The sequence below is a fragment of the Geotrypetes seraphini genome, chromosome 13, assembly GCF_902459505.1.
Source record: "Geotrypetes seraphini chromosome 13, aGeoSer1.1, whole genome shotgun sequence".
Classification (NCBI taxonomy): Eukaryota; Metazoa; Chordata; class Amphibia; order Gymnophiona; family Dermophiidae; genus Geotrypetes; species Geotrypetes seraphini.
The window spans coordinates 24597678-24624271 of record NC_047096.1 but is presented as its reverse complement, the minus strand read 5'-3'; the positions used below and the strand labels follow the sequence as shown (position 1 = coordinate 24624271).

The following is a 26594-nucleotide window of genomic DNA, read 5'->3' as shown; positions in this document are numbered from 1 at the left end:
TCGCAGTGAAACTGAGAAGACACTGGGCAGGACACAATTTTGGAGCTCCCTATCTCCCTTGTGCCCTGTGCCTTGCAGGCTTCTTCAGTCTGTGCTAGAGTCACTCAGGGAAAGAGCCCCCTCAATCTATGCTAAGATCAGGGAGAAGGGCTCTTTCTGTCTTCATTAGGGTCAGCGAGAGGGACTTCTTCAGGCCATGCTTTAGTCACTCTGGAAGAAGGGCTTCCTCAGACTATGCTAATGTCAGTAAGGGGAGATGTGATTGAAGTCTACAAAATTCTGAGTGGAGTAGAACGGGTACAAGTGGATCAATTTTTCACTCTGTCAAAAATTACAAAGACTAGGGGACACTCGATGAAGTTACAGGGAAATACTTTTAAAACCAATAGGAGAAAAAAAATTTTCACTCAGAGAATAGTTAAGCTCTGGAACACATTCCCAGAGGATGTGATAAGAGCGGATAACGTAGCTGGTTTTAAGAAAGATTTGGACAATTTTCTGGAGGAAAAGTCCATAGGCTGCTATTGAGAAAGACATGAGGGAAGTCACTGCTTGCCCTGGATCGGTAGCATGAAATATTGCTACTCCTTGGGTTTTGGCCAGGTGCTAGTGACCTGGATTGACCACTGTGAGAACGGGCTACTGGGCTTGATGGACCGTTGATCTGACCCAATAAGGCTATTCTTATGTTCTTAGGGAATAAGTATCCCTCGGTGTATGCGGGTGTTAGATGATTCATATTTAGGCTTGCTGGATTTTTGAAGTGTTTAATGGCATCCCTGGACTCTGGCACATACTTAGGATGACTGGTAGATATTTAGATAGTGTTAGGTTGCTAGATCAATGGATCACTGATGCATTTTATAGGACACTAGATCACACTGGCACGTACGTGCATTTGTAACTATGACCTAACTGTATTAGTAACTGCACTGATCTACCCGTACTAGCAACTCTATTGAATGTCCATGTCAAACTGTCCATTGTAACTTCCTGGGTAACTGACCCATCCTCTTGTAATGTAATCCGACCTTGAACGATAGGTAAAGGCGGAATAGAAAACCTGATTAACATAACATAACATATTCTGTGTTGCTGCATCAGTGACAGGCATTTTGAGGCAATGAATCACTGGAACATGTCCTGGTGCTGGACTGCTGCACACATTTAAAGGCGTGTTTTTCTCACCACAGAGCCTCATGTCTTCACTTATGCCATCTCCAAACTCACCTCATTGACGGTATTGATACTCATATCTGATCATCTTACTAATGTTGAATTAACAAAGTTGTAAGTTTTAGTTCAGCTGTACCTGCTGTATCCCAATAAATAAATAAAAAACTTCAGATCCAAAGCCTGCTTTTATTTACAGAATGCATATCAGAAAGTCTGTCCCTTAAGCAAAAAAATTTTTTTAAACCCCCATAGCACCCAGCTTTCCTTTCCTCAGTAGAACCACAAAATGTTGCACTCCTTAAGGTTAACACAAGGGAAGCCAACGAAAACTGCAGTATCACCAGCCAAAGCAAAAACAAAAACCAAACTGCAGACTCCTATGTACCACATGCAGGCTGGTACACTAAGTGGAGAAGGATACCATACAGACGGCTGTGTTATACCTTTTATTGCGGTTTACTTTATACCTTAGCAACCATGGATCTCTGAGGAAGGAGTGTTTTCCGAAACACGGACCATGTCAGGTCCCTTGGTTTGTTATAAGGTGGTATTTTCAACTGCATAAAATATTTGGTATAATAAACATTGCCTGCATCTGGTACATAGGAGTCTGCAGTTTGTTTTATGTTTTTGCACTCCTTAAGGTTTACTTACAGTAGCAGTGGCCTCATATCTGCTCAGTACTGAATCTATGACCATTTACAAGAATGCAAAATATGGAAATGCCAGCTGTAATGCGTGTAATGAAGTGTTTTCGTCAGCACAGCAGAATGCTAAAGAGAGAGGAAGAATGTTTTTTTCTTTTCTTAGGGAGATGGCTCTTGCTGCTCTCTTCACTTGCGGGGTCTGGCTGTGGAAAGGTGACTGTACTCGCTTTTCTCTCGATCTCTCAGAGGCTGCAGGAAAGAGATGTAGGGAGAATAATTTTATTGCAGGTTGCATATGTGAAGATTATGTGCATACTGTCCCATATGGATAGTACTCACATACATTTACATCTGCTGTTTATAGGCACAATTTCTTGGCTTATTTTACACAGTAGAATTCCAGTTAACCAACACTTGACCAACGGGGTTAAAATATGGCTCCATAAAAAGGAGGACAGATTTAGACATCCGGGTTTTACTTCCATTGAAAGCAATAGAAGTAAAACCCAGATGTCTCAATCCGTCCTCCTTTTTATGGAGCCATATGGTAACCTTAAACCAACTGGCACAAAAAAAATTCACTGGCAAAATCATCTCCTGTGCTCCTGACCTAACAACCCCCCTCCTTCTCTCCGGCCCTGGCAGGGCCTTTCCTCTGCCACAGGGCTGGTGTCAAGCAGCCTGTTTATAGCACTGCCTGTTCTGACTGGCTGCCGCTGCTGCTTTGGAAGAGCTGCAGATAAGAGATGCTGGCTCTACAGGGTGAGGGGGGTCCATCGGAGGCCAGATCCATGCAGGGGGGGAGGGCAGACCTGGTGGGGGAAGAGGTGGACCACAAGTGTGTGGGGGAAGAAAGGGACATGGATGCTGGACCTGCAGGGTGAAGGGCAGGTAAGGGGAGATGGATGCTGGACCCATATTTGGTGGGGGTGGGGGGTAGAGGAAGGTTAGGGAGGGTGGGGGGGGGTGAAGGGAAGGGGAGATGGAAGGATGCTGGACTCATAAGTTGGGGGGGTCACATTTATTCTATATTTATTTTTAAAAAAACTTTCTATACTGTCTAATTCCTAGGCGGTTTACAATATATCCATATACATAATAGCTAAAAAAGAGGGACAAATCATCAAGAATTTAAATGCGCACTGATTCCTCAAACAGGACAAGTCAGACCCTATAAATAACAAACAATTGCGTTTTGAGGAGCTCTCTAAAAGTTCCCCTATCAGCACATTTTCTCAACTGTCCTACCAGCGAATTCCATAATGTCACCCCCGCACAACAGAAGGTCATTGCACAAGTGTCGACATATTTCAGATTAACATTGGCCTTTAACAAAACAGAATTTTCAGACCACAACAATCTTTTAGGCTGATAGATCATCTTGCTCTTAAAATACTCTGGAATTGTACCATACAAAAATTGATGATAAATCATTGCAGTCTTATACTGTACTCTAAAAGCTAATGGCAGCCAATTTCTGAAGCCAAGGTATAATATGGGCATATTTTGATGCTCCTGTAATCAATCTGGCTGCTGCATTTTGCACTGTTTGCAATACCCTATACCCTGTTTTAGTCATGATATAGGGCAATGCAATAGTCAAGCCTCAATAAGACCATTTCCTGCACTACAGTGCGGAAATCAAAGGATGCTAATATCGACATTATTTGGCTTCTATCCTGTGGATCACTTATGACTGTATACATCCTTTGTGGATTTTTTTTATGATTATTGTTTTTAAGTTATTTAGATGTTTATTAAACTACAAACTGGCACATCCGATCTTCTGTTCCACAATCTTTTTGTTGTTTTGCTACCTCCAATATATACACTAGGGGGATATCAACGGGTCTAGGATGATTGAATGCAGTCATTTCATTGCAGCCAGTTCATCATGGCTGTTTCAGCACAATGAACTGGCCGCGATGAGTCCAATTCAGTGTTTGGGGTGGGGGGCAAAGCTCCACACATCCCCTCGTGTCAGTCCCAGAGTAGCAGGCCGCAGAGTGAGGCCATGAAGCAGGCGGCAGTGGCTGTGGGGAGCCCAGGCCCTGGGGGGGGGGGGCAGATGCTACAGTTGGAGCTGCTGCATTGCATCCTTGCTGGCAGGAAGCCCAGGTACAGGGGAGGGGGATGGGGCATCTGGCGAGGAGCCTGGGCCCTGGAGGGAGAACCTGCTACTGGAGCTTTCTCGTTGCACTGCTTTCCGCCCGAAACCCAGCACAGCTTGCTGCCTGAAACCCAACCTCCCCGTAATGGGACAATTCATCGTGGCCATTTCGTCGCAGCCATGCTGAAACGTCCCGCGATGAGTCACAATGAATCGTCCCATTCTGATATCAACAGAGTCTAAGAGTGCAAAACTCTGACACTGAGGCAGGGAGGCCTAGTACTCTTTCTCACAAGAAAACCCTGCTTAAACCATATAACACTTCATACTATAGAATCTGATTCTGGAATAGGCAGCATGAATTCACTTTCTGAAATCAAAGGAGGTGGCAGGGACGAGTTGTGACTGGCAACTTCTGTCCACATGACTCCAGTCTTACACAGCTGGAGGGTTCATTTGTATCACTAGAAACCAGCCAAAATGTTGTCTTTTTTTTTTTTTTTTATCCAGGCCAATTATTTTTGTTCAACAGATCTGGTACATCTTTTCGACTAACTCTTGAACATAATTACAAATGTATTAAGTTAGTTGGATAAAAGGCTCTGTCTACAACATGTTTATTATCTTAGAAATATCTAAGAAAAAAGACAATTGAATTTAAACCATGAATTTATAAAGTGTGTATAGCTGGGCAGATTAGATGGACCATTTGGGTCTTTATCTGCCGTCATTACCACGCTACTCTGTTTATGTCTACACAGTCTACAAGGAATGCAGTTTAGGGAAAATTTCTCCATGCTACTAAAATGTATCCCCTTCACTCACCACTAAAACACTTGGAGGTCTTTTTACCAAGCGGCGGTAAAACATGGCTTTAGTGTACCCTTACGCGGGTCTTTTCTGAGCACAAATGCCATTTTTACCGCCATTGAACAATGCTGATTTACCATTACCAAAAATTGGTACGTGAGCCCTATTTTGTAGGCAGTAAGGATTCAGTGATAATCTGAGCTAAGTAATTTGTGCTGTCATGCCCCCTCTCTGCTCCCCTAGATACTTCTCTAAGAAGAATTATAAAAAAATTATTTAGCGTGCATATTCAGAATTTACCATAGGACACCTCAGTGCATCCCACAGTAAGCTCTTATAAGCTGCAGCAAGCACTTAGTAAAAGGAACCCTTAGAAAATCTCAGATAATTTTTCTAGCCATGCATTTGGGCTGCAAAAACCCGAAAGAACGGCAATTTAGGGGGTGAAGAACTTATATGCACGACAGAAGAACAGGACTTGGGTGTGATTGTATGTGATGATCTAAAGGTGACGGTGAAAGCTAGAAGGATGCTAGGGTGCATAGGGAGCCAAATGGCCAGTAGGAAAAAGGAGGTATTGATGCCCCTGTATAAGACTTTGGTGAGACCTCATTTAGAATATTGTGTACAATTCTGGAGGCCGCACCTTCAAAAAGATATAAAAAGGATGGAGTCAGTCCAGAGGAAGGCTACTAAAATGGTGTGTGATCTTCATCATAAGGCATATGGGGACAGACTTAAAGATCTCAATCTGTGTACTTTGGAGGCAAGGCGAGAGAAGGGAGAAATGATAGAGACATTTAAATACCTATGTGGCGTAATTGCGCATGTGTCAAGTCTCTTTCATTTGAAAGGAAGTTCTGAAATGAGAGGGCATATGATGGAGTTAAGAGATGACAGGCTCATAGTAATCTAAAGCAATACCTTTTTACAGTCTCCCGGAAGAGGTGGTGGAGACAGAGACTGTCTGAATTAAAGAAAGTGTGGGATGGGCATGTGGGAACTCTTAAAGAGAGGAAGAGATAATGGTTACTGTGCACAGGCAGACTGGATGGGTCATTTCGCCTTTATTTGCCAACATGTTTCCAGGTAATGTTGTCATTCACTGCTCATTAAAAATGTTACAGATTTTGGATGGTTATTCAGAATTGAAATTGTCCGGATCCTATAAGGATATCTTCCTGTTCAATTGCTGCTGAAAAGATTGTGCTTGCCTAGGAAAGGTTTCCAGATGTCTGTCTGTAACTCACCTGGTATAGCTGCTCATTCCGGATCAGAGTCTGTTTGTCAGATGCTGCAAAACAAAACAGTTCAGACTTTAAATGGCCATGTGTGGCACCCAGCTGCCAACAATGCTATGAAATCCAGTACCATCTGACTGAGATAGCTCTGTATATGTGCAGACACTCTTAACCCTTTCAGGACCAAGGGACATATTTGTCCCATAACTTTAAAATCCTATAAATTTTGATTGGGATAGTCTACAGCAGTGATTCCCAACCCTGTCCTGGAGGAACACCAGGCCAATCGGGTTTTCAGGCTAGCCCTAATGAATATGCATGAGAGAGATTTGCATATGATGGAAGTGATAGGCATGCAAATTTGCTTCATGCATATTCATTAGGGCTAGCCTGAAAACCCAATTGGCCTGGTGTTCCTCCAGGACAGGGTTGGGAACCACTGGTCTACAGTTCTAAATTTGATATGTACGGATTCCATATGATACTGCCTTTATGTAAACAAACTGGTTCCGACATTCATTCATTAGCGTCGTTGCTAGATTGACGAGAAGATTCACTTGCCACACTGTCCATAAGCCAGAAGTGTGATTTTTTTAAATAAAAATAATGATATTTCACAAAAAAAAATCAATTTTTTGGCATCTGCAAGCCCTTTTTACCATAAAAATGTCGTCAAAACCACAAAAATTGGCCTACGATCCTTATGGTCCTGAAAGGGTTAACAGAAACTAAAAAGAAGACTGGTTTCTGGTTCTCCGGCACTCAGGGCACAGTGGCACCTACAGTTGGCTGGCTCCTATACCCAATTATGGCAGAAACACACCCCACGGCACAGATATGGATAGTATAACTCAGTCATTTTTGCTCACCTCGGGAGGATCGGCCTCTTTCTGACCTGGTAACACAGTACACAGCAAATGCAATGAGCACTGTAGCAATTATGTCCGCAATGAGGAGCCCAGCGATTGTGCCTGCATTGAATTCTATGCAAGACTGGCACACTGACCAGAGAGAGGAGAAAAAGTAGAGATAGGAAGTGCATCAGAAAAGTTCATTAATGTGACAATTTGTACATACAAGCTCTGTTCAAAAAGTTCCAGGACTGATTTTATAAAAATGTATTAAACAATCTTACAACTTATTCCATTGGGTCCCCTTCAAAGTACTCCCCTTCCCTAAGTATACACTTTTCCCAACATCGTTTCCACTTCTGGAAAGAGTCCTTAAACGCATCTTCAGGAATCGTCAAAAGTTGCTGCGTCAAATTTTGCTTTATGTCGTCAATTGTATTGAATTGCTTTCCTATCTGTGTGGATTTCAGGTTTAGGAAACAAGAAGCCTGCAGGGCCAAGTCAGGAGAATAAGGTGGCTGGGGAAGAACTGTCATAACGTTTTTGTGCAAAATTCACACATTTTGACGCATTCAAAACACCTTCCACAACTCATGACCTGTTCCCCATAAGCCACTTCCAACATTTCATAAGTTTCTGTAGCGCTTTCCCAATTTAAAACAGAACTTGACGCTATAGTGCTGCTCATGGAGGTCTCACACGATGAAAAAATAGCCAATCACGAAAACACACTTTCACAAAAACCTGCTGTAGCTCATCAATGAAAACAGATGTCAACAAATGGGGAAAAGGAAGTTACTCATGAGGTTTCAAGCTACTCAACGTCACCTAGCATGTCTCAAAAGAACTTCCCATTGGCATGCAATCAAAACTGTCCAGGAACTTTTTGAACAGACCTCGTACTATCAAAATAATACATGGAGGGACAACTGCCATTTCTCTAGTTTATTGGCAGAAATGGGCAGTTTATAAAGTGCCTTCCCTGTTCAATAATATATAATTTAACAATGTTTATTATATTTTGTTAATCGCTTAGTTTGTAATAAGCGATACATCAAATAAATTAAAACTTGAAACTTGTGCTAAAACGTTTATGTCTAGTTTAATAACATTTAGGGGTCCTTTTACTAAGCTGCAGTAAGCACCAACTCATGCAAACCGCAGGGAAAAATGCTTGAGTACCTGAATAAATTCATGTAAACATGTCTGAGCTCCCTTCCAATATCACGAGGCATGCTCAGACATGAAAAGACGGACAACAGAGATGTTCAAAGGTCCAGGTGTGCAACTCTATTTCAAAACTCAATCTAATAGTGCGATGGCTCGGCACGCACGTGTTTCGGCCAATCCGGCCTGCCTCAGGAGCCTTGTTAATAACGTTTATTACTACGTCAAGCAGCACACAATAAACATCAAAGCTTCAGAAAACAACACTTTTAAAACCACTCCAGGCATCAAAGTGGCCTACGTTTGACGTCTGTGGATGGTACTGACGAGGACTTTATCAGGGAGAGCATTTCTCAGAAGTGTTTAATTATAATATACTAGTGTTTAAGCCCGTTACATTAATGGGTGCTAGTAAAGCCTCCGTCCCTCGCATGTCCCGTTTTCAGCCCCAGCCCCAGCTCCAGCTCCAAACCCATTTCCCCCCCCCCAGCCCCCTTCTCCTATCTTTTCCCTTTCAGCCCCAGCCCTCTTTTCTCACCAACAGCATTTCCCTCCCCACCCCACTTCCCTGTACAGTAGCAGCATACCCTCCCCCTCCATTTCCCTGTGCAGCAGCATTTCCCTCCCCCACTCCACTTCCCTGTGCAGCAGCACCTCTTCCGTGCTTCCCTGTCCCTCTTCCCTGCTCCCACAGTCCAGCAGCACCGCTTCCGTGCTCTCCCTGTCCCTAGAAGACAAACTCACCGAGCACATCTGCCGTCTGATGCCGGGCCACGAAGCAGGCATCGTCTCCGTAGCACATGCCGTCCGCGGAAGAGGAGCAGAGCGCGGGGAAGAGGGAGGGTGAGCCTGTTAGAGCCGGTTCCTGCGCATCTGCCGTGAGGTGAGCCAACCCACCGCCATCTTCCACTTTCGACGTCGTGTTCCGGATGCAGTAGCCGGGGAGCCAGGCCCCCTACGCCCACGCTCTGTTAATATTCAGATGCCATCTCTCTGTCCCGGCCAGACAAAGTTCATTTTTTAGTTCAAAGCTGACGCTGCATCTCCTCTCTCGATTCCCACCAGTTGGAAGTCTTCTCCGACTCTGGTGAGGTTCGATGGAGGAGCCGCGGCGGGGGCTTTGAACAAAAAAATGAACTTTGTCTGGCCGGAGCCAGCAAGCCCACTGCGAGACAGAGAGATGCGTGGTAATCGCGCATGCGCACTCTGCCGGCCACGGAACTACAGATCAGGCAACACGGCGTTAAGAGTGCGCATGCGCGCTTAGCGTTTTATTATAATATATGTCGCCTAGTGTAGTCACGGAATAGGCTACTCTGTGCAGTAGCAAGAGTAGTTTTAAAAGTGTTGTTTTCTGAAGCTTTGATGTTTATTGTGTGCTGCATGACGTAATAGTTAACATCATTAACAAGGCTCCTGAGGCCGACCGGATTGTCCGAAACACGTGCGTGCCGAGCCATCACACTATTAGATTGAGTTTTGAAATAAAGTTGCACACCTGGACCTATGAACATCTTTCGTGTCTGAAGTTGTGGAGATTTGTTTCCCTATTTTGCTTGGCATGCTCAGACATCCTACAGTAGTTTTGGGATTGGTGCGTGCTACCCATGCACTAGAAAAAAAAAAAAAGACTTATTTCACTCTGGTGGCAGAGAGTGGGTGTGTCCTGCGCTATTCAGTTAGCACAGCTACATTGCTCTGTGCTGACAAATCAGTGGTGGTTAGAGCTCACGTGCTAATGCGGAAATTAGCGTGTGGCCATTAATAGGCAAAATGGAAAACGGGGCCATTTTACTGCCATGTTAAAATAGCCTCAGTGTGTGGGAAAGGTCCACAGTGGGGACAGCACAGGACACGTTTTGCATGGCTTGGTGAAAGGACCCTTTAGTGGAGAAATTAAGGGCTCCTTTTACTAAGGCGCGCTAAAGAAATTAGCGCACGCACAAAATTATTGCACGCTAAACCCGCACTACGCTTCTAGAACTAATGCCAGCTCAATGCTGGCATTAAGGTCTAGCGCGCAGGGCAATTCAGCACGTGCTATTCCACGCGTTAAAGCCCTAACGCACCTTTGTATAAGGAGCCCTAAAACATCACGAATACATATTTGTGTTTTCGAAAGTGAATGGATTGTTTTGGTCACAGGAAAAGAAAGCGCATATATCCGTGGGTATTCTTTTTTACCTTAGGCAATTTTCAACGCGACAGTGCACACATATTTTCACTTCAAAAACTGGTGCAAAGGTACAGAGAGAAAATACCCACCGACTACACAACTACACAGGCAGCATGAAAACTGCCCTGAAAAGTGTTTAAAAATAGAAGAAGAGAAAACAAAGGGATCCTTTTATCAAGCTGCGGTAGGGGTTTAACGCGCGTTAAACCGCGCTAGCCCCTAGCGCCTGCATTGAGCGGGCGTTACTTTGTTAGCCGGCCACGGGGGTTAGCGCTTGATGAAATGTCCGACGGGCTAACCCCGCTAGCGCGGCTTGATCAAAGGACCCCAAAGTATGTAGAATCCTAATACCCATAAGAACATAAGAATTGCCATCTCCGGATCAGACCCTGGGTCCATCGAGTCCGGTGATCCGCACACGCGGAGACCCTGCCAGGTGTACCCTGGCCTAGTTTTAGCCCCCATATCACCGTATGCTTCTCAAGGGAGATGTGCATCTAATTTACCCTTACCCGTATCACCCTATGCCACTCTTAAGGAGATGTGCATCTAGTTTACCCTTAAATCCTAGAACGGTGGATTCTGCAATTACTTCCTCTGGGAGAGCATTCCAGGTGTCCACACACTACAGAAAAGACAACAAGGGCTGTTGTAGACAGGCAACAGAGCAGGTCAGACACTGAATAATGATTGTGTTGGAGAATGAAGATGTTCCGAAAACTAGCTTGTAATCCTAAACACTCGTATGTCAAAGTGAATTTCTCCATAAGAAATAATGGAAACTCCACAACCCAAAAACTTTAATACAAAATACTATATGTACTCGTATTGCAAGACCTCGCTCGTTTAGAACAGTCACTACACTCCCGCAGCGTCAAAGAGAGAACCATTGGCTCAGTTGTGATGGTGTGACGCGTGTAAACTGTATGTACTCGTATTGCAAGACCTTGCTTGTATATCAAGTTAAAATTTAATAAAATGTTTTGATGCTCTTGCAAAACCCTTGCATACCAAGTTACTTGCAATCCAAGGTTTTGCTGTATACTGTTAGCAGCCAAGCCATGATATTAATATTATATCTTAGAGAATGACACGGTGATAAAATTCGTCACCGTTCCCGTCCCCGCGGATAACTGCGAGAAATAATCCCATGTCATTTTCTAGTGTCTACTTCAGCCTCAGTCCTTCTACATCAGCATTCTTCAAAGCAAAGCTTGCGGGTCAGTGGTTGTGGCCATTCATACTCTGATTCTTATGTGAGCCAAGGATAATGAAGCCATTGTGATATCACTGATGTGATTGGCTCTTAGGCACTGGTGGAATGAGGCATTATGACATCACAATATCTGCTCTGGATACCAGAGACTGTCATTCTGTAGTGTCTGTTTCAACCTCAGTCCTTCTACACCAGCATTCTTCAAAGCAAAGCTTGAGGGTCAGTGGTTGTGGCCATTCATATTCTGATTTTTCCCTCTCTCTTTAAAGAATGACATGAAGATGGTTTCCCGCGGTTATCTGCGGGGACGGGAACGATGGTGAATTTTGTCACCGTATCATTCTCTATTATATCTCATTAATGTTACGTCTCCATTTAGGGTTAATAGATGTCCGGATTTCCCTGGACATGCCCTCCTTTTAAGGACCTGTCCGGGGGTCCGGATGGCTTTTCACAACCCGGCACTTTGTCTGGGTTTTAAAAAGCTGTGCCGGGCAGAGAGGAAGTCCGCGCAAGCACGGCCGTCCTGCGATAACGTCACGTGCACGCACACTTGACGTCCTCGCAGGATGGCCGCGCGTGCGCGGACTTCCTCCCTGCTCAACACAGCTTTTTAAAACCCGGACAAAGTGGGGCTTGGGGGCGTGGTTAGGGTGGGGATGGGATGGGCGGGGCTAGGGGGTCCGGGTTTTCCAAATGGAAAATCTGGCAACCCTATCTCCATTCTCCAACAACTGATAAGAGAGAGAAACATGGAAATAAATGGTCATATATTTGACAGCTGTATATTGAGAAAAGTGACTGACAGAAGACTGAGCGACCACTCACTGCGATAGTACACCTGCAGATGGTCTTTCCCATTGGTCGGGTGATTACATTTGTAAAATCCTCTTGGGTCATTTTGCTCTGAACCCAGCTTAAGCTCTGACTTGTTAGAAGACATTTCAATCCCATCCTTAAACCACTCCACATCATTTGTTGTTCCACATGTTAAGGTCACCTTGCCACCATTTTCTGAGAGTTTCACTTCCAGTTCTACTGACATGCAGAGAATTTCTGATTAACACCAATGCAATCACAGTCTGGCATCAAATTAATGAAACAGCTGGCAAGCACCCTATAAAATCCTTGCCGAGGGCAGATGTACTGGCTCTGGCACCACCAGACCTTAGGCCTGCCTCTACCCAGAGCAGTTTTGGCTTGATTTTAACGACAGCTATCTCTTTAGAGCAGGGTTTCTTATCCCAGTCCTCAGGAAACACCTACCAGTCTGGGTTTCATGATATCCCCAATTAATATGTATAAGTTAGATATGCCTGCGCTGCTTTTACTATATGCAAATCTAGCTCATGAATATTAATTGGGGGTATCATGAAACCAGACTGGCTGAGTGTGTCTCAGGGACTGGTTGAGAATCCCTGCTTTAGAGTATTTGAAGGAGAAGATAGATTTCTGCTGCCAAAGCCTTGTCTATATTTTACTTAAGAGGTCCATTTCATGCATTTTCACCAGAACTTTAATCTGCAGAAATATCAAACTCCCTGCAGCTCTGAGCATCCTCCTTGTAGTCATACTGTCCCTCTTCTAACTGAAAGAGCTGGAAGCTCTAGCAGTGACAGCCCTTGGGTTTTCAGAACTGAACACAAGTCAGAGGATAAACTAAAGGAGGCCCTCATAAAACAGACCCTGTACATATAACTCTCCTGTTAAACCTTATATGAGCTGCTAGAAAGCAGAATGAAAAACTGCTTTCACAAAGAAACATTACATTACATTGATGTCTTCTATCCCGCCAATACCTTTCAGTTCTAGCCTGGGCATTCCCAGGGAGATTACAAGGTTGATAGCTATAGTATGGGTCGGGATTTGGGAATGGTCGATACGGTTTGGTTAGATCATTTGACAAATTTCTTGAATAGTATAATTTTCAGTTCTTTCCTGAATGTTTTGTAGTTGGGCGTCGTGGTCAGCAGATTTGAGAGATGATGGTCTATTTTTGCTGCTCTAGTGGCTAGTAGACCATCATATATTTTTTTTGCTTTGCATGCCTTTGATTGGGGGGTGGGTAAAATGTGCTTGAGTTCTCCTTGGTCTCGATGTTCAAATTTAGAGGGGTCTTTTACTAAACGACTAAATAGAGTGCAGTAATTCAGGCTTTAAGTACATTTTGTTTTAGAGGTGGAAACTAGGCAGAGCATGGGCAGAGAAAGTATGCAAATGGAGTATACAGTGTGTACTGTCAGTGCAGGTTCATGTCTCCATAAGAAGCGCTAAGTACATCGTGCTAATTGCGACCAGAGTTAATGCACACAAATGAACATTTCTGTGCAGGAACTGCAGAGGAGATGGGCACAACATTGCCATGCTGAATTTGCATCTTCTGCACCTTAAGTTTTGCTGTTAAGATGTGGTTAAGTGCAAAAAAAAAATCACACATTAGTAAAGGACCCCTAAATTCACTACCACAAAAATTATTCAAATAATTTGCAGTGGCCTCTTGAACATTTTTAAAAATGCCAGTGCCTTACATAAAGTAGACCTTTTCAAGTCAATATTGAGCCACACAAAGAATGTGTATGTTGAAACATTTCACTTAGGGCCCCTTTTGCAAAGGCGTGGTAGTGAGTCCCACACGGTAAATGCAATGCAGTTCCTATGGGCTGTGTTGCATTTGCCGTGCCAGGCTTTGGGGCTGGGAGGCAAGGAGAAATTGGCAGCGGTGGCTTCAGTGGGGAGGGGGGAGAGAGAGGAAAAAAAAGTTGGATTCATGGAGGGACAGAGAGAGATGTTGGTTGGGGAATGGAATGAGATCTGGAGGAGAGGAAGCATGCGGGAGGCAGAAAGAAGGGAAGAAATATTGGATGCACAGTCAGAAGGAAGTGCAACAAGAGACTCATGAAATCACCAGACAACAAAGGTAGAATTTTATTTTCAATTTAGTAATCAAAATATGTCAGTTTTGAGAATTTATATCTGCTGTCTATATTTTGCACTATATTTGTCTATTTTTCTATAGTTGTTACTGAGGTAAAATTGCATATTTTAAAGTCATCTGCCTTGACCTCTTTGAAAAAATCCCAAATATAAATGATAATTAACATTTTCTCTGTGTACAGTGTTCTTTGTGTTTTTATTTGTAGGCACGCTATTATGGAATCTCAGTATATTGATAGGCACCTACCTTTCAATTATGTCCAATTAAAACTGATTAACAGCACTGATTAGACTTGTTAACCAATTAAGATAGGCGCCTTCATCGGTAGACACTGTTTATAGAATCTGGCCCTTAATGTAGACATTTAGGGCCAGATTCTGTAAACGGAGGCTAAATCAGCAGCCACTGACAAAACCGCGTGTCAACCACTGTTAGGCGCCATTTACAGAATCTTGACTAACAGGGCCTACCAGAAAACTTAGGAGTCTGCAATGTAGGCCAGGGTTTTACTAGCCTACACTGCAGGCATCTAAGTTCGTTAATGAACTGCACCAAAGGTCCCACTCCACCCCTAACCAGGCCAACTTAGGTGTAAGGCGCTGTTAGACATCCCGGTGTAGATATGATAATGGCTCCTACATGGTAGATGCGTTCCGGCACCTACTTTCTTTTAATGAGTTTTTAATTGGTTTAAATAACATGGTCAATTACCTTGCTGATTATAGCCAATTAAAACAATTAAGTTAAGCAGAGGCAGGGTGTCTATCGCTGCCTAACTTAGAGCACCATTTATAGAATATGGCCTTTAGCAGCTGAATGTTGCCATGTAGACAAATAGGGCCTAATTCTGTATAGGATGCCTACATTAGGTGCTGCTAGGTACCTTAATCAAAGACGCCTAGCGATGCCTAAATTCGGAATCCGCACACAACTTTTTTTAAATTGGCTTTAATGGCATGGTAATTGACTGCACAAGTTTTCAGCCAATCCCCCCCAAAAAAATTTTAATTACCAATTAAGAGTTCTGCGTGGAACCCTTATGATGCCTAGCGACACCTAATTTGGACTTGGAGGTTGAAATGTACAGCGTCAGCATCTATGAGGCAAACATGGTTATTTTTATTACATAGGATTTTCTGGACTCCAGTTCGTTTGCAAAAATTAGATAGTTCCAAATCTAATAGATGCTGGCACTGTCATGCTGATATCGGGACTTTAGATCATCTGTTATTTTTTTGTCCGCTGATATTTAAGTTCTGGAAGTCAATTTGGGGACAAATCAATATAGTTTTAGAATCAGATATTCCATTAACATACGAAGTAATAATTTGTGGCACTATGTTACAAGTTAAACCTCTCCTTGATAAATTTAAAAGCCGTCTTCTCTTGATTTTGACTGGAATTGCGGTTCAATTGATCACAAAGAATTGGAAACGCCATGATAGATTAAAATATACATTTTGGTGGACAACTGTATGTACTACATATCAATATGAAAGAATGAATGCGGAATGTTTAGGATTTAGTGCTTTATTTAAAAAAATATGGAGTCCATTGACTTTATTTGTTGATTCACAGTAAATGATAATATTTTACCTTCTAAGTTTTTTCATTACACATCCGGGGCGGAAGAGGGGTAGGGGAGGGAAAGATACTGGAAAAATGGATATGAAATATTTTTATTAGAGTAATAAAGTTGTTTAGTATTATCACTTATTGTTAGAAGGGGAGTATAGTTATATTTCTATATACTATTTATATGAAATGGTGTATTTAAGAACTTGCTATTTTTAATCAAATGTATTACACTGTTGTAATTTAATAAAATAATAAAATATTTACCCCCCCAAAAAAAAATTCTGCGTGGAACCCTTATGATGCCTAGCGACACCTAAGTCAAGGTGCCTTCTGATGCCTAACGATGCCTACCTGAAAAGTAGGTATAGTTAGGGGTGGAGAATAGGGGTGGTTGACTTAGGCATTGTTAGGTGTCCGAGTTAGGAATTAAAGTTAGAAAAGGACACTGGAAAATTCAAGAAAGGGATAAAGACTATCCTTTTCTCAGACTTCTTCAACTGAAATTATGAAGTTGACAGAGAGAGGAAACTAGAACATTCAGGGATGCGTGTAAATAGATTATATTTAGTTGAAATGGCCAATCTCCTCAGGAGGTGTGTAAATATAGGGGTCCTTTTACAAAGGCGCGGTAGCGGTTTAACGCGCGGAATACTGCGCGTTAAACCGCCTGCCGCGCTAGTACCTAACGCCTCCATTGACGAGGCGTTAGGAATTTAGGCTGCCGCAGGGGTTAGCGCATGATGAAATGTCCGACGCGCTAACCCTCCGTAGCGCACCATGATAAAAGGAGCCCATAGTTTATTTAGCTGCAATGGTAAACCTAGTATTATATGTGTATTTGTGTATTATATGTGTATTATACATATGTGTATAGTACATATGTGTATATGTGTATTATATGTGATTTAATAATAATAATAATAATAATAACTTTATTTTTCTATACCGCCATAGTCAAACTGACTTCTAGGCGGTTCACATAGAAAGAATGCTGGACAATTAGCGAATTACAAAATGCAAGAAGAAGGCAGTTACATCATGAATTGGAGAAGCATGGGGAAAGAATACATGAGAGAAGAAAGATTTTACATAATACAATGGGGTTATAAGGGGAAGAAAAAAAAAAAATATCTGATTAAGCAAGGAATTTGCCAAATAGAACGGTTTTAATTGATTTTCGGAATGTGTTGTAGGTCTGTCTGGCTTTATTTATGTGGTTTCCCAGTATAAACGTGTGCATATAAGTAGGATGATCAATGTGTCAGTAACATAAGTGGGATGATTGATTATGGCCTAATCATGCCGGTATTAATAACTCTGCATTGTAATACCACCAAAGAGCTCCATGTATTTCAGTTTAGAGCCCATGTATTGTAACACCTTGCAGAAGCTCTTTGTAACTCTGGTATGGTAACATCTCTACAGAAGCTCATCACCAGTCATTAGTAGCGGTATAGAAGCTTTCAATAAACAGAAACATTTATCATTTCTATAACGCTGTACATTTAACATTCAATAGACAGTCCCTACTCAGAAGAGCTTACAATCTAATTTGGACAGACAGAAAGGACATCTCAGGGTTGGGGTGTTTCTAGCAGAAGGAAAGATATGATGGGTAAAACCTGGCCTAATGTACCAGCACCTAGCAATCTACTTAGGCGCCACTAGGCATGATTCTAAAAGCGATATCTAGCAGTTGATTGACATCCACGAGGAGCGGAGCCTATAATGGTTCATAGGACCTGATTCTATAAATGGCACCAATAGGTGCCTAGATCAGGATTCCTACTGAGTTAGGTGCCTAACTTAATTTTTAAAAATGTGTTAGTTGATGCTGCTAATTGAAAGCGCCATTAAAATCCGGTTAAAATGCAATTTAAAAAATTAATTTTCAGATAGGCACCTAAACCGAGGTGCCTACCCAAAAAGTGGGCATGGTTCGGGGCGGAGTTTGGGTGTAGAATGAGTTAGACCAGACATGGGCAACTCCAGTCCTCGAGGGCCGGAACCCAATCGGGTTTTCAGGATTTCCCCAGAGAATATGCATTGAAAGCAGTGCATGCAAATAGATCTCGTGCATATTCCTTAGGGAAATCCTGAAAACCTGATTGGATTCCGGCCCTTGAGGACTGGAGTTGCCCATGTCTGAGTTAGACCCTGGCCTAATATACATGTGCCTAAGCTGCAGACACCTATCAGTGTCTAATTTTATTTAAGCGCCACTAGGCATGATTCTATAAACGCAATCTAACTTTGAATGACATGCAGTAGGTGCCGTATCCCTAGGTGCCTACCGATTTATCACCTTTTATAGAATCAGCCCCATAGTGCCCGATATCCAAAAGGGACTGGGCAGGAAATTTTATTTATTCAAAAATGTATAATCTAAAATCTAAGCAGGTTCCAACTATACATAAATAAAATACAAAATAAAATCCATAGCAACATATAGCAAACAATAATATTAAAACATATAAGAATTACTCATCCTGCATCTATGAGTACTGCTTCCTGTTAAACAGTACTCCTCATCTACATATTTTAAAAAGCTTCTGCAAATAAAGATGCTTTCAAAGGCTTTTTAAATTGCTGTATATTACCTTTAACAAAGTAGCAGCTGGGAATTTCAAACCATATTTTATGGTATTACCCCTAAAAAAACACATTTTGTATTTTGTAAGGTGGTTGTCTGCTTTGTGCCTTTAAGGCCAGGTGTCCCGTCATAAAATTTCTCAGTATGGAGTTCATATACTAACAGAACATACTATCATGTGTTCATATAATTTTAAAAATCCACGATGAAAAATTGTAACCTCATAAAAAGGGTTTGTGTTACTATATGTTACTATTATTGCTTTCTGTACAAGTATTACGCTTGAATTTTAAATTAAAAATCAATAAAGATTTAATTAGGAAAAAAAGGGTTTGTGTTCATAAACAGAGAATATGCACCAGCTGGCGTTTAAATATGTTACTACCATTTCTTGTGATTATAATCATTGCACATGTGGAAATGTCCAACTTTAACAAATCTCCTTCAGTTTTTCTTAATAATGACATACTCTTTTTAACCCCCAAATATTTTAAATCATTGCCTCCATGAAATCCTATATAGCCTTTTAACTTGAATCATAACATTTCATAAACACTGAAAAGTATTTTCCCCTCCTTTACAAAGCTGCAGTAAAAGCTCCGATTCTCATAGGGGATGGGATTCCATGAACATCGGAGCTGTTACTGCAGCAGCCTATACTAAAAATGCTAGTGCGGCTTTGTAAAGGAGTGAGGTTTATCTGGGGCATTTAAGAGCATTAGATGTTGATATATAGAAAAATGATGGCAGATAAAGGCCAAATGGCCTATCTAGTCTGCCCATCTGAAGTAACCATTATCTCAAATGAATGCTTCTCCACATGTGTTATCTACTGCAGGGCCAATCTTAGGTACAGACATTATCAGAGAGGCCAGCCCCAAATCACAGGGACTGTGCAGACTCCTTACCTTGAGAAACAGCACCTGAGGAGGAAAAGAGACATTATTACGGTAAACACCAGAATCCCACTTAGAAGAAAAAGCACAAAAACAGAAACAGAGTCCAGATTTGAAATGGTGAATTTTAAAAAAATGGAACTCATTTTTCACAATATTTTTTCTACAGCCTATGTGATTTCTAGGGTTAAGTACTTTTTTTTATACTAATAAGCGTTTTTCATCTTTTAAAGATGTAATTACTCCATACATGAGGCTGAAATAAGTCACATACTCTACTTTTGGTACCTTTCCACTCAGTGGGTCACATATTTTTAAGTGCTTATTATATTTAAATAATTATATATCATTTCATTAGTTTTTAATATAGAGACTGGACCATCAGATCATGATTTCAGTATATTGAAATGAATAACAAGTATGCACCAAGCTGCTCATAGGTCCTTTTTCTTTGAATTTACTTTCTTTCCAATTTTACTTACAGCATTTATAATTTCAATAAAGAGCGCTTAAGCTTAAAAATTAAGTTTTTCTTCAGAGCATAGCATATGTAGGGACCATCTCATACACACGCTCTTTCCAACAAGGAAAATTAAATTGAGGGTATCACTAATTCATGCAATATTTTCTAAAATATTCAGGACTTTGTGACTCCACCTGTGCTTTGCCCAAATTCCTCTTCCATACACGTCTACTCACGTGTAACATAAAAGCAGACACAACAGTTTCTTGTATCTGGATTATATGTGGGTAACTCCCAGGATAATTTTCTGAAAGCTCGTCTCAATGGATTAAAAAACCTGCAACTCCTGTAGAACACCGCTGCAAGACTGATCTTTATGGCCAAGAAATTTGACAGGGTAACCCCACTGTTGAAGGAACTTCACTGGCTACCCATCATCCAAAGAAGAATCAAATTCGAGATCTCCTGTTATGTCTTTAAATCGTTATTTGGCCAATGCCCTGAAGCTATTAGCAAAAGATGAAGACACCAAGACAACAAAAGATCAGGCCAGAAACTTACTCTATCATTTCCAACAATCAGTATAACAAAATCCAAAAACACCAAGTATCTTTTGAATATCTAGGAGCAAAAACCTGGAACGTGTAACCAGTTAGAAGAACTTCTCCTTCATACACCATCTTTTTGTAAAAGTATAAAAACGTATCTATTAGAAAACTGGTTTGCTCAATAATCTTTAACAATCCCTAACCTGTAATGATCTAGCAACTATGCTTGTCTTCTCTTAATGTAATTTGCTCTGAATATAAATTACCTTTAGCATAGCATAGCAAAAAAGTTTATAAAATTTCCACGTTATGGTGGACAGGTTATATGAGGCAGTGGAAGACTTAATGGAGTGTTCACCCCATTTCATAACCTCCCATCACTTTGCAACTCATCCATGCTTTTACTAGGGTTTTTGTATGTTCATTCATACCCTGAGTGCAAATTTCCAAAATATTTGTGTGGTATGGTAAAGCTATGTTTTGACAGAAAAAAGGCTGTGTGTGTACAGATGGTGTGTGTGTGTGTATGCCTGTTTGTGTATGGATGATGGTGCATGTGGTGAATATATGTATATGTTGCGAACTTTTTCAATTTATGCTCATACTGTATAACTATAGTCAAAACTCTAAATTTACATATGAGATAACAGACAGTGAAATAACTTGCTCAAGGATTCACAAGGATCATCAGCAGAATTTGAACCCTGGATTTTGACTTGATCTCATGGATCCTGTGGTCAGATCTCATCACTTACTTTGGCCCCCTTTTATCAAGTCGCGTTAGGATTTTTTTAATCGCCGGTCGCTGCGGTAAAAGCTCCGACACTCATAGAATTCATATGAGTGTCAGAGGTTTTACCATAGCGACCGGTGATTAAAAAATCATAGCGACCGGTGATTTTAAAAAAAACAAAACACCCTAGTGCGGCTTGATAATAGGAGTCCTTAATGACATCAGAGAAGCGAGCATTTGTGTAGACTTGGATGCAGGAATGGGCCCTATCTTGTTACATCCATCTTAGTTGACGTGATTGTCCTATTTTTCAGATGTCTTGGAACTTTTGCACGTAATTTTAAAAGTATTGTATGTTAGTTGAAAAAAAGACACGAACAATCGGTATCAACATGAGGGTTCTGTGACACTCTCGTGAAAAATGCCTAGAAATATATAAACTTTATGAACCCCCCCCACCCCATTTTTACTAAGCCACAGTAGAGGTTTCTACCATGGCCCAGAGCACTAAATACTCCAACAATGTTCCGATGCTCATAGAGGGGTCCTTGTATTAAGGTGCACTAACCAATTTAGTGCACGCTAAATGCTAAGGCATCCATTATATCCTGTGGGCATCTTAGCATTTAGGACGAGGGCCTAAATAAGGAAAATAATAAAAATAATCAGTCTAACAATGACAGGCTTCAGAGTCCTAATGCTGTTTTATGGAAAGCCCCGATGGCCTGGAGTTTTTGATCAGAGCAGCCTTCTTTTATTTAACCTACGCTGCTCCTTGTGTCCCTGGGCAAGTCACTTAATCCCCCATTGCCCCAGGTACATTAGATAGAGCATGAGCCCACCAGGATAGATAGGGGAAAATGCTTGAGTACCTGAATGTAAACCACTTAGGCCAGGGGTAGGCAATCCTCGAGAGCCAGAGCCAGGTCAGGTTTTCAGGATATCCACAATGAATATGTATGAGATGGATCTGCATGCACTGCCTCCTTGAGACGCAAATCTATCTCATGCATATTTATTGTGGATATCCTGAAAACCTGACCTGGCTCCGGCTCTTGAGGACTGGAATTGTTTGCCCCTGACTTAGGCTATAAGTGGTATATATATAGTATAAAAAAAAAAAAATTAAATAAATAAATAAACCTCTTAGGGATGCTGTAACTTTTCCTTGAAGTGTCCCCAGTGAATTTCTTTCAGTAAGGCCAATGTAATAAACGTGAGTAAAAAAAACATATTTTGGTTTTATCTTTTTTTAAAAAAATTTTCTATACTTCTTATACCAGAACACAACTATTGTACTTGTTCAATGCGGTTTACATAAACGTACATCATACAATAAAAACTACAATCAACACATCAATCCATCTGCACATGAATTAACCATATCTAAAGGATGAATATACTGTAGTATGAATCCTGTTCATGATATCACAGCTGTCAGAGCTACCCATCATCCTGCTAGCCATTCTGAAAAAGCTACATTTGTAACTTCTTTTTAAATATTTGTAAATTTATCTCCATCCTAAGGCCTTTGGAGAAAGCATGTTATTTGTTATGTATTTTTTATATTTATGCTTATTTATTTATATATTGGTTGAATTGTGCTGTTTCTTTTTAGATAATGATCTTACGAGATAAAGCTGGCTATATGACACTGTATTACATTTTTTTTTTAAATGTGCACTAAATTTTACTGGTGTTAGAGGCACCACGTTCAGCCACCCAGTACTTACAGAGAAGTCTTTAGAATACAATAGGTCTCTATTTGTGAATCTGGATACACTCATTGGAAGCAAACTGGTTGAGCTTCATTAGGTTGTTATTCCATTTTTTTAGATTATCAGTTGTGTGTGTCTGTGTGTGTGTATTATATATAAATTGGTTTAGCTTTTCTCTGCCTCAAAGCAGTTATGTTCAGGTATAGCATTCTGCTAATCTTAAAGGGTTTACAATCCAAGTGGGTCCTTATGCAACAATTAATGTACAATAAGGGCACTACCCCTAGGTTTACACCTGAGGTAACAAAGGATGATGCGATGGTGCTCAAGGTCACAAGGACTATCAACAGGATTGGAACCCAGGTTTCCCATCATTAGGCTATCCCTCTGCTCTGATTTCTGGAAGTTCAGTGAGGGTCTGCAATATATGTGTGCTGTCTTTGACTTACACTCTTGGATCCTGTGGTCAGATTTCATCAGATAGGCTGTATGGTCTTTATCTGCCATCATTTTCTAGGTTTACATTTCTGTTTCTTTTTTGAATCTAATAAGCAACACCATTTGTCTATTGTAGTTTTTGATTCAAGTTTCAAGTATATTAATTTTTAATATACCGACCATCAACTAGTATCTAGCCGGTTTACAATAAAATTCATGTGTCTCTATACACCATACCTCCTATTATTCTATATACAGTATGTACTGTCTCTAGAGTTCCAAGTCATGCTAAAATCAAGTCATGTTCCAAGTCATGCTAAAGTCTCTTAAAAGTAAAATTACAATTCACTATTTTCGAAACTTTTAGATAGATTTCTAGGCTGTTCATCCTCAGTTCATCTAAATCTTAAGAGAGTGTGTTAGAGGCGTGGAAGGGCATAATCAAAAAAAAAACATCTAAGTCCCCTTTTGGTCTTAGTCCTTAAACGTTCAAAGCAGAAGCAGGGAAAGTGTCCATAATGAAAACAAATGTCCTTGTTTTGATTATGGCCTGCCTCTACTAAACGCCCAGATCACCACTACGTCTACAAGTACACCCCCATGACGTCTACACTTTTTGCCCATAATGAACCAAAAAAACGCCTAAGCCCCAAACGTCCAACAGAAGGGCTTTTAGGCGAAGGAAGAGCCAGTCCTTCGCCTAAAAGCTGGATTCTGTAACCGGTGTCTGTCAAAAACAACACCGGTTACAGAAAAACCCCCCACACACACACAACAATCCAGGCAGGAGGATGCCCAAGCCCTCCTGCCATGTTGAACCGCAACCCCCCCCCCCCCCCCCCGACAACATCGGGGCAAGAGGGAGCTGAAGCCCTCTTGCCCCATCCAACCGCGACCCCCCGACGATATCGGGGCAAGAAGGAGCTCAAGCCCTCTTGCCCCGGCGATCTTACCCCCCTCCCCCCCCCCGCCGAGTACGAGCAGGCCAGGAAGGAGCCCAAGCCCTCCTGGCCCCGGTGACCCCCCTACCCCCCCCCCCCCCCCACTACAATACGGGCAGGAGGGATCCCTCCCCTCCTTTCACTGCGGCCCAGAGCACTAAATACTCTGACATTCATAGAATTCCTATGAGCGTCAAAGCATTTATCACTCTGGGCTGCAGTAGAACCTTCTACCACGGTTTAGTAAAAGAGGGCCTAAATCTCAGATAAACATTGTCCCCCCCCCCTCTTCTATTAAACTGTGCTATCAGATTTTAGGCGCAGAGAGCTGCACTGAATGGCCCGCACTGCTCCCGACGTTGATAGGAAATCTATGAGCGTCGGGAGCAGTGCGGGCCATTCAGCGCGGCTCCCCGGGCTAGAAATTGCTAGCGCAGTTTAACAGAAGAGGCCCTGTGTGTGGATTTGACACAATTATCTTTAAAAACCATAACAAGTTTTTCTTACCTTTAAAAAGAAAGGCTAGTATGGTGACACCTATAACGTGTTTAGACATCTCCATCCTCATCGCACAATATGAGCCCCAAGTTTTCCCTTTTCTTCTTAGTATTTATTCATAAGCGAGCCCCTTTGCAAAGTGAGGAGCATCTCAGACTGATGGAAACCTGTTGCACTCTGCCTGCCCAGAGCAGGAAGTGGGGGAGGAAAGGGGGGAGGGGGAAACACTAACATTTGCTTGTCTTCCACCCCAAGCTTTTGCCTGTGCAACACGTCAAAGCAGATTGCAGGAAAGTACTTGGCTTCTAGACGCATATGACAGGTGAAATAAATAAGGGAACACAAAGAAGTAACCAAGGCGAAAGAGCTGGGGTACTCTTATTAGTTCAAAGATAAATTTTTGAATTTAGCTCACACCTTTTCAGTAGTAGCTTATGGTGAGTTACATTCAGTGGCATAGTAAGGGGGAGCGGTCCGCTCTTGTTGGAGGCACCAGCATCCGTCCTCCTCTCCACCCCCTTCCCCACTCCTTCCTGACTCCCCTGCCATGCACCCCCTTCCATGCACCCCCTTCCCTTCCCATACCTCTTTAATTTTCCCGGCTCAAGCAGTATCAGACACTTGCTGACCGCGTCGGTGTCGGCTCTCTCTGATGTCACTTCTGGGCCCCGTGCCTAGGAAGTGATGTCAGAGGAAGAGCTAACACGGCGTGGGCAGCCAGCTCGTGATGCTGCTTGTGCTGGGAAAATTAAAGAGATATATGGGGGAAGGGAAGGGGGCACACACGTGGCGGGGGGTCGGGAAGGAGCGGGGATGGTGAAGAGGGTGAGGGAGTGGCGCTACTGTCCCATGTGCCTGAGGCCCCGCCCACAGGAGGGGCCTAAGGCTCCCGGGCCTATTCTGATTGGCCCAGGCGCCTCAGGCCCCACCTGTGGGCGGGGTTTCTGTCGCCTGGGCCAATCTGGCCCCATTCTGGACCTGGCTGGCCTGCCAGACGGATGGGCTTGGCACCCGTCCGTCCGTCCAACTTACAGGTACAGGGAAGGGGTGGGGGTGTCGTGGGGTTGGCCGGGGGGGTGATCGGGGGTTCTGGGGGAGGGGACGGTCATTGGGGGAGGGGGGTTGTGTCGAGGGCAGGAGGGCCTGGGATCCCTCCTGCCCGTATTGTAGTGGGGGTGGGGGGGTAGGGGGTCACCGGGGCCAGGAGGGCTTGGGCTCCCTCCTGGCCTGCTCGTACTCGGCGGGGGGGAGAGGGGGGTAAGATCGCCGGGGCAAGAGGGCTTGAGCTCCTTCTTGCCCCGATATCGTCGGGGGGTCGCGGTTGGATGGGGCAAGAGGGCTTCAGCTCCCTCTTGCCCCGATGTTGTCGGGGGGGGGGGGGGTTGCGGTTCAACATGGCAGGAGGGCTTGGGCATCCTCCTGCCTGGATTGTTGTGTGGGGGGGGGGGGGTTTCTGTAACCGGTGTTGTTTTTGACAGACACCGGTTACAGAATCCAGCTTTTAGGCGAAGGACTGGCTCTTCCTTCGCCTAAAAGCCCTTCTGTTGGACGTTTGGGGCTTAGGCGTTTTTTTGGTTCATTATGGGCAAAAAGTGTAGACGTCATGGGGGTGTACTTGTAGACGTAGTGGTGATCTGGGCGTTTAGTAGAGGCAGGCCATAATCAAAACAAGGACATTTGTTTTCGTTATGGACACTTTCCCTGCTTCTGCTTTGAACGTTTAAGGACTAAGACCAAAAGGGGACTTAGATGTTTTTTTTGATTATGCCCTTCCACGCCTCTAACACACTCTCTTAAGATTTAGATGAACTGAGGATGAACAGCCTAGAAATCTATCTAAAAGTTTCGAAAATAGTGAA

The 26594-nt window shown here is 42.6% G+C and overlaps 1 protein-coding gene across 2 annotated transcripts; it reads right to left on the bottom strand.

Annotated features, from left to right (window-relative positions):
• Positions 1 to 626: 626 nt before the first annotated feature.
• Positions 627 to 24899, bottom strand: CD3G (CD3g molecule). 2 transcript variants are annotated; one of them, XM_033918812.1, is made up of 6 exons: positions 24745 to 24899; positions 19409 to 19423; positions 12223 to 12432; positions 6854 to 6985; positions 5994 to 6037; positions 627 to 2072 (listed from the first exon to the last, which is right to left on the bottom strand). In XM_033918812.1, exons 1-6 carry the CDS (start codon positions 24803 to 24805, stop codon positions 2010 to 2012), a joined length of 525 nt encoding a protein of 174 aa, XP_033774703.1. In that variant the 5' UTR covers positions 24806 to 24899; the 3' UTR covers positions 627 to 2009. The 2 variants fall into 2 exon arrangements, with proteins under 2 accessions (XP_033774703.1, XP_033774704.1); XM_033918813.1 differs by having other exon boundaries at positions 12223 to 12429.
• Between the last annotated feature and the right edge of the window lie 1695 nt (positions 24900 to 26594).

Excerpts from the sequence above, each read along its gene's own strand:
- CD3G (XM_033918812.1), bottom strand. The coding sequence starts at position 24,805 with ATGAGGATGGAGATGTCTAAACACGTTATAGGTGTCACCATACTAGCC. Across the intron at positions 6,986-12,222 it reads TCTGCAGGTGTACTATCGCA|TGTGCCAGTCTTGCATAGAA; the intron begins GTGAGTGGTCGC and ends CTCTCTGGTCAG. Across the intron at positions 6,038-6,853 it reads AAGAGGCCGATCCTCCCGAG|CATCTGACAAACAGACTCTG; the intron begins GTGAGCAAAAAT and ends TTTGTTTTGCAG.